This window comes from Pezoporus flaviventris, unplaced genomic scaffold (genome assembly GCF_033815535.1).
Source record: "Pezoporus flaviventris isolate CSIRO_AGI_PZ_B2104156 unplaced genomic scaffold, CSIRO_AGI_Pfla_v1 ptg000013l, whole genome shotgun sequence".
Classification (NCBI taxonomy): Eukaryota; Metazoa; Chordata; class Aves; order Psittaciformes; family Psittacidae; genus Pezoporus; species Pezoporus flaviventris.
This window is the reverse complement of record NW_026892561.1, coordinates 34,906,206-34,914,565: the sequence shown is the minus strand read 5'-3', so window position 1 is coordinate 34,914,565 and position 8,360 is coordinate 34,906,206. Positions and strand designations below refer to the sequence as shown.

At 44.7% G+C, this 8,360-nt stretch overlaps 1 protein-coding gene across 3 annotated transcripts in view; it reads left to right on the top strand.

Annotated features, from left to right (window-relative positions):
• Nucleotides 1-6,008: 6,008 nt before the first annotated feature.
• The window catches only part of ARHGEF26 (Rho guanine nucleotide exchange factor 26), a 59,241-nt gene continuing 56,889 nt past the window's right edge, over nucleotides 6,009-8,360 (top strand). For 2 of the 3 annotated variants that reach the window (XM_061452730.1, XM_061452731.1), the window contains exon 1: nucleotides 6,009-7,463. In XM_061452730.1, the coding sequence (XP_061308714.1) occupies nucleotides 6,423-7,463 (1,041 nt within the window). In that variant the 5' untranslated portion in view covers nucleotides 6,009-6,422. The remainder of the gene's footprint in view (nucleotides 7,464-8,360) is intronic. The other variant, XM_061452729.1, reaches the window with a different exon arrangement.

Here is an 8,360-nt window from a genome sequence, read left to right as displayed (position 1 = left end):
TTTTGTTAGTAAATGTTTTAAGTACCTTATCTTCCTGCTAAACTGTTTAAATAGCAACATCTTATGAACTGTATTAACCAGTTAAAAGCGTTTATATCTACATTTGTCAGAGACTTTCCTTAACTTTTCTTATAGAATGGATGTTCTTAGAATTACCGAGATGAAATTCATTGTCAGAATTGCAGACGTAAATGCAATCCTAAAACTGGAAAAACAAGGCATATAAATACATAAGAGATGAAGGGTCCCAGTTTTCAGTTTCACGATTCTCCCTTAAAATTCAGATTCATTGTACATTCCCTGCACAAAAATTAGAAATAAATGGAACTTTTGGAAAGTTTGATAACCTTTTACAGAAATTTCCTGCTTTAACAATAGACAGGCCTAATCCTGATGGACCTAATTATCAACATAGTATGATAATTATCAACATTTAGTGTGAGGTGTCCTTGCCCACGTCATGGGGATTGGAACTAGATGATCGTAAGGTCCTTTCCAACCCTAACTGTTCTATGATTCTATGAACATGGAAGTCCATGGGAGTTTTACTAGTGAAAGTATTGTAAATCTAAAATTTGTCAGAAAATAAAAAGTAACAGCAAAGGAGGACATATAATTTAAGCCAAGGCAGGAAATAGTTTTTTCATATAAATTTGAAATACACACACACAAAATTTGGTTAAGATATTGAAATCTCAAAACCTTCCTGTTGGAAAATTCCTAAGCACCATTACAAGAATCAAAGAGGTGGCAGTACCTCAATCATCAGTCATGTCTCTCAAGGTACTCATTCCTTCTTACTTTTTTCCTGCTGTTCTGTTCCAAGCTACATCCCAGTTTAACATTTAAAATTTAGCTAAGCGTTATTCAGAGCAAAACCTCTCACAGTCTACAGTTGTATAGAAAAGAAAGAGGGGGAGAAGCTAGGAAGGCACTGCGCTTTCTATATGGCATGGCTGTAAGTGCATGGAGATTGCCTGTGTTGCTGGAGTAACAAGTGTCCTCCTCAGTAAAAATCTGGTGCTCTCATTGGCAAGAAGCTCCACTCCCTTTCAGTTCACATCTCTGCTGGAATGCAGAAACCAGTAACAGAAGTTTTTCACCAGTGATCTGGCTCTGTCACACTTGTATCTCATCTTTTCTTCAGTTTGTGGTGACTTCTGTCTCTCCTATTGTTGTGGTAGGGTTTTGTGAGACAGTAAGAGTCCTATTCCTTTATTATGCATGCTAATTATGAGCTGGAGACTTGCTCATAACTTGGAGACTAATCTTCTGGGTACTTCCGGCTCTTTTTCAGCTGACTGCAAACAGGCTGCCCAAAGTCATGAAGAGCATGAAGAGCTTAAAAAGGATGTTATTTATATTAATCATAGAATGATTAGGGTTGGAAAGGACCTTAAAATCTAGTTTCAGTCCCCCTGACATAAGCAGGGGCATCTTATATTTCATAGCTTAGCTGCCAGTTAATGCAGATGGGACATACAGGTGATTTCATTGAGTATTAAACAACAGCTAGGCACTTCCTTGGAGCTCTTTCATCCCCTTCACCACTGCTTGCAGGCACAGAAGAGACAGATGAAAACACCAATTGCAAGAGGCTGCCTGCAGCAAAAGAGTTGAGGACCCCAGACAGCAGCAAGGCTCACCTTCAGGGTCATGGCTGGTTTGGGACCCAGTTTTGGGAAGGGTTTCCAGAGTAATGCATTACATGCATGGGAACTCTTTCTGCTGCAGTTTCCACTCCACAGGTTCTTGCTTACCCCACCCTAAAACCGACTGGGAGGTAAAGAGGACTGATAAGTGTACGGGTTGTATGGATTTCACATCACTGATACAGCAAACAGACTAAATCAAATTATTTAAAACCACCAAATTACAGGTGCTTTCTGAACATCTTCAGGTACTTGCAAGGTTGAAAAGCTGTACCCCTGCACACAGCAGAGAGAGAGCCCTGAGGCTGATGACAGAATTTAAATGGTTTTGAAATGAAACATACGAAGTGTACTGGTATTTTTCTCTTTTTTCTCTTGTTTGCCAGAAAGCACAGCCCGAGCTCTTGAGTTTTTACAGATCTCCTGTAAGTTACTGCATGATCATTTTAATTTGGTTTTTACATTACAATCTTAGAAAAATGCATATACTGAAACTTGTAACCTTTCCAAAGCTATGTTTTATCTTATTATGACTTGCTGGCTTGTTTTCTTGGGAGAATCTCTCACCTGTATCTGAGTGACAAGATATAATTCTGCTGTACTGAGTTGGAGAGAAGACAATGGTATATTTAATATACCTGAAAAGTGTAGAGTATAATACTGATTACACTGTTATCTATTAAAAATTATTCTACAGGACACATAAAGGGAGCACTGCATTTGGGACTGTGAAGCACATTAATTCATAAACTCAGAGTCCAACTAATGCATTCTCTGTCAGATTTCACAGGGAGGATTTTGATTGACTCTTGATTTGGGTGGGGGGGGAAAGATGAACAGTCCTCCATCTTCCTTGGCAGATTTTCAGGGAATAACAAAATTCACCACTGAAAATGCCTGTACATGTCTTCTAATCTGTATTTGTCTCCTATTGGTTGTGATAATCATGGTCTTCTGGACATCATAGAATGCTGGGTGGCAAGCAGGTATAGAAATGCTTTCTGGTTTGGTGCACATTCATAATGCCAGCTTTTAGGTGTTTTGTACTAGCTCAGAAATGGTGAACTGATGTAAAATGTTCACTAGTGAACGTTCACAGTCATTAACTGGATTAACCTGTTTGCTGTGACAACGTGGCTGAAAGCTTTGCTGGCAGGTTTCTTCCCTCTATATACTGGGCTGTGTTGGGGGCCGGGTTTTACCTTTGGCAAGCAACTGCACTTTATCTGTAATGGGGCCCAGGGAAAGATGCTCTCCCTGCTGGTACTTAGTTCATTTCAGGTTTTTTCACTTCTAGAAAAGCACCTCAGTGGTCTTACACCAAGACCTTGCTTTGTACAAGGCGTTAATAACTATGTTTAAATGTCCTTATTCTTTTAAATTATATAGTCGATTTTACTTTTCTCATGATGGCAATTTTATTGTAAGGGTTTTATTTCCTTTTTACTGTGTACAAACTCAAACACTGAGGTGGCTGTTAAGAAACAAAAATTATTCTTGCATCATAGTTAATAAGTATGTGTAAGAGAATAATCTTGTAAAAGCTGATTGTCTCAGTTATTAATAATTAGGATTTATGAGTTAAGTAATATGCTGCAACTATATCAAATTCCCTGGGAATTTAATGTAGAAAGTCGAGAGATAATTTTAGAAATACTCCCATGTGTGAATTTTCCTTATAATTAATGCCTGAGACTGTGAAACCCTAGGTGACAACTGAACTAGCATTTTAGGTTATGCCTGTGGCTGCTCCTTGTATGCCTTCCTATTTGAAGCTGATGTGGCAATCTGTCTCATTTGTGAGACATAAGAATTTGTCAAATTTTACTTTACTGTGTTTTGCTTAGTTTTATTCTTAGTACTATGTGTGGTTTTCCAGGATTACTCTGGGAGAAGAATTAACATATTTGAACTTCATGTGCACATACATGTGGTTGGCTGTTCCGTTTTCTTCTGTATTTTTTTCTGTTTACTACCTATTAAACAGGCTTAGTATAAGCAGTTTTTAATATCTTTAAAAAGATAATAGAGCACTCTTCATCTATTTTTTCTGGTTCATTGATACATGAACTCTTGCAAGTCTGGAGGCAACAATTAAAAATCTAACAATTTTTTTTAGTCAGGAGCTTAAGCATGAGCCCATACTTAAATAAGCAAGTTATTTTTTTGAACTTGAGATGTAAAATTTGAACTCTTGAAGTTAGGCATGTGTTGATGCACCAGAGTGAATTACAGCCCATTGAGGCTACCCTGGTCCTTTCTCCTGTGATTCTGTACTCAGGCATGTTTGGGGGGGATCAGTTAGATAGCCTTGGCAATGCCATTTGCCAGCAAGTCTGATGATAGCCCTTCTCTTTAGATCTCCCTCCTTCTCTAATTAAATTATTTTCTTGTAACAAACACAATCATCACCTCAGCTTTTAAATTTCCTAAGTATCAGTTCAAGATTTGGCATCTGCCAGGTACAAATGCAGTGGGGTTTCTTGGTTAAATACACTCTCAGGATAACAAACCACCCTGCTGCTTCTGCCAACCACGACAACTTGAACAGTTTCTTAAATCCATGTGCTGCTTCTGCCCTGAGAACAGAGCTCTCATTGCGCATTCAGAAACCACCCGTCTCATATGCATAGCGCAGGACTAGCTCTGCACCCCCAAAAAATCTCTTCTGCACCCCCCAGCTGGTCGCCAGCCCTAAGCCCTTCAGGCAGCTGCCGGGTGGTGGGCTCTGCCATACTGGGCTGCTGGCCTAGTCTTGACATCAAAGCTTTTTGTATTATTCTTTGTTAGCAGAAGTCTGTGGAGAGATCAAGCTTGTATCTTGCAGAGAATGAAAGCAGACTGCTTTCTCAGTCTCAGCCAGGTGTGAGGAAACATGTTCAGCCTAACAAAGGTTTTGCTGCTCCCAGCTGCTCAGCCATTTCCTAAAAGTCTCTCAGATGTAAACGACCTGAATGTTTCACCACTAATTCAGGTGACAGCAAACTTGAGAATGAAGGCTAAGATTAAAGGAATAGGTATGTGCCACATGTCCTTCGGTGCCTTATTGTCCCATCTCCAAGCCTCTGGATTGCAGAGTGTCCTAGGCTGTGAATGTCAAGCCTGGACTGAGCATCTTGAAGTATTCAAGGTGTTCCTGTTCTACTAATCTGCATCAGATACATTACATGGGAACAGAAATCACACCCAGAGGTGATCTGTCATCCACCTGAGGGAAGCCTGACAAATAATCAAGTTTTGTGATTCAGTACTAGGAAAGCATTCTAAGTTTTATTTTATATTCATATCCAATGTGACATTTAATAGTGGAGCTAAATAATAACCCATGCTTAATGTTCCCCATAATGTGATAACATGGCTTTTAAAACATAGGGATATTTTTTTTTTTTCAACAGAAGTAGACACAAGTTTTGACTGTGGAGAGGAAGATAGTGGAACAAGGCCATGTTGTCATTGTTACTAGATGTGTAGTTAGAACAGAAGTGTTCGTGTACTTATTTCAGGGCCCATGCTGCAAGGCTCTCCCCTCCTGGCAGTGGTGGCCTTGGCAGAAGAAAGTGGAAAGCAGAACCTCCCGTGCCGGCACCAAAATGTGAGTCGTGTTTTGTTTTGCTTTTTAAAACCTACTGTTATCTTTTTATCTACGTTTAAGTTATGTACCAAAGTTACAGTTAAGTTTTACTAGTTTTACAGACACATGCTTATGTCCTGTTCTCTTACAGAAAAGCTACTCCTCCCAGCTTTTCTCCAGTGCTTCTTTAGCAGTGAGCCAGCCCCAGCTGGCCGAGTCCAATGCTTTCTCTCATTAATGAGCAAGCGTAGGGGCAGCAAGAATGTGCCAGCCTCTGCCCAGGTTGGCAGTCGGGGATCACATGGTTGCACACAGGCATATCTGTCAAGGATAAAATCAAACATTTTCCCTGTGTAGAGGTACTTGTGCATTCTTCCAGCGAGAAGCCCGGCCGAGGCTGTCCGTATGAGTTGGAGAGGGGCTCTGTACACTGCAGGCTGGTGTGCTTCTCCATCCACCAGAACTGGTCTAGATGCCGCTCCTGCCCGTGCAGCACCTGAGTGTACGGTAACGCTGTGGTAACTACTTCAGCTGTTGGCGAGGTGTGACGCTAATTACTGCTGCCGGCCCCGGCCTCCTCCGAGACCGCGCTGCGCGGCCAGCCGCGCCTTAAGGGCTTTGCCGGGGTTACGGTTCACTGAGGCCCAGTCAGGCTCCGGCGGAAGCCTAACCCCTCCTGCTGCTGTTACCTGCGCGTCCCGGAGCTGGCCCGCGCTTTGCAGGCAGGGGAGGGGCCCGGCGGCGGGGCCGGGCTGGGCCGTGGCGGGCCAGCCGGGCACAGCGCCGCTGTAGCTGCAGCCACAGGGGCTGACGGAAGGATACGAAAAGGCCGCGCGTCGCAGGTGGGGCGGGGAGGTGGCCGTGTCCCCCCATCCCCGCGGGGAGCTGCCATGAGGTGAGGCCCTGGGCCGGCGGGCAGACTGGGAACTGGCCCTCCCCTCCCCTACCCGGCGGTTCAGCGCGGGCTCTTCACTGTGGGATCAGCGCCTGTCGGCGGGAAGCGCGGGGTGCGTACGATCCGGGGGTGTCTCTGCCCTGCCCCTCCCCTCCCCCGCGGCCCGGCGCCCGCCGCGCCGGCGGGGCTGTCGCGGCCTGAGAGGTGCCGCTTGCTTCCCCTTCGCCGAACTGCAGGGAGCGGTGGTGGCGGGCGGGAGGTGCTGCCGCCGCCCTGAGGTCGCGGCGGCCCCAAGGAGCGGACGATGGATGGGGAGGGCGAAGCGGATCTCTCAAGCGACAAGGCGGCGCCGCGGTGGAAAAGGAGGTCGACCCCCCGGCCGCAGTCCCGTGTCTGGAACAAGCCCCGGCCCCAGTCGTACCAGAGCCCCAACGGGGTGCTTTTCACCGACTTTCCCGTGGAGGACAGGTGCACCTTCACCGTGACTCAGCCTTCCGGCACCATCGGCACCTGCCTAGGCAGCAGAGCGTTGCGAAGGAGCCCCTTGTTTTTCAGCTCCAGCATGGGATCGGTGTCCAACGGGACGGTGCGGCCTCCAGCCCGTCAAGCGATCTCCCCTGAGCGGTCCTCCCAGGTGCTCCCTATGATCTCCAACAGTTCTGTCGGTGTCACTGTCAACGGCACCATTACCTCACCGGGAAGCCAGCTGGGTCGGCCCCTCAGGATTTCCAGTCAGTCAGCACTTTCACCACAGCGAGAGCGGATTGTTTTCACGGGCAGCCCTCAGCTCTCACCTATTGGAAACACGTCTTCCCCTAGTAACAGCAACGCGGCAGCGCTGCCCTTGCAATACAGCCGGGTTTCCAAAATGCCAGAGAAAGTACCGCCGGTTTCGCAGGCGATTTCCCCAGAGCAAGGAGTGCCTCCTCAGAGGCCTGCATCCCCTCGGGATCAGCCTGCCATCCTGAGCACCAACAGCCCCGCCGCTCTCAAAGTAGGCACGCAGCAGATCATTCCTAAGAGTTTGGCTTCCGAAATAAAGGTAACGAGTAAAGCCAACAGCCAGAATGAGGACATGAGCAAGAGAGTGCTGAAGGTCCGCAGCATGGTGGAAAGCCTCAGCGTGCCTTTGGTTGCCGACGCTGAGGAAGAGGCTGAGGGTGACTTGGAGAGTCCAGGGACCCTGCGTCGCGGCCTGAGATCAACATCCTACCGCAGAGCGGTGGTAAGCGGTGTGGACATCGACAGCTCTAATAATTTTAAGAAAAAGAACAGGATGTCACAGCCCATACTTAAAGCAGTTGTTGAAGATAAGGAGAAATTTTCGAGCCTGGGGAGGATAAAGGTAAGTTGTGTTGATCAGTGGCATGGAGATTTGAGTAGTGTAGGTTACACTGGAGTGTAATTTGCAGTCTCTCTTGTCTGTAAATGCTGGGGGGGGAGGGGGGGTGTTCAGTTTTCTTTTTGCTACCTCCGAACTTTATATGGATGAGTCTCACAGGTCACTTCCAAGTGTTGCTTTCAAAGTAAAGTGGCAGAGGCTTCAGGGACATGATTACTGTGGAAATCTGGGCAGTTCCAAACTGTGTTAATGGTAGTCTCATGCTGCGTTTCTTGCTGGATTCCCCAGCACGTTGAGGTTTTCTTTCACAATCAAGATGATGTTTTAAAACCTGTTTTCCAGAAAGTAATAATAAAACCAGAAAAAAAAAAACCAACGAAATAAAGACACAAAGTCTGCTAAAGTAGCAGCATCCTCCCCTACTCCTCTGTCTGAGACATAACTTTTAAAATATTTTTAAAAATCAGAGTGAGGGTTTGTTTTTTTTTTTTTGTGGGGTTTCTTTTTGTTTGTTTTGGTTTGTAATTGGTAGGGACCACTTCAGGTATCTTTTTATACTTTTAATGCCTGCAAGTAAAAGCTGAATGTCTGTTTATAGTTTTTGGTTGTAATCCCTTAGGAGTAGTAGATCTATATTTAATGTTAGCATTTTCAAATTGTAAAGACTTCCTGAAAATCTTTTTACTTGAACATACAATATAGTAATCTTCTATTCCTTCTTTTTAAATACATTTTGTTACTTTAAAAATGTATTTGTTACATTCTGCACAGTTTTTAATTGTGTAATAAAGTACTCCAGGCTGATGGGCTAATGCTGTAGCTATTGAAATAATTATCAGCTCTATGACAATTTTCAGTGAAATTAAAAATTATGGTTTGTGAAAATGCTACAAGTGGTGA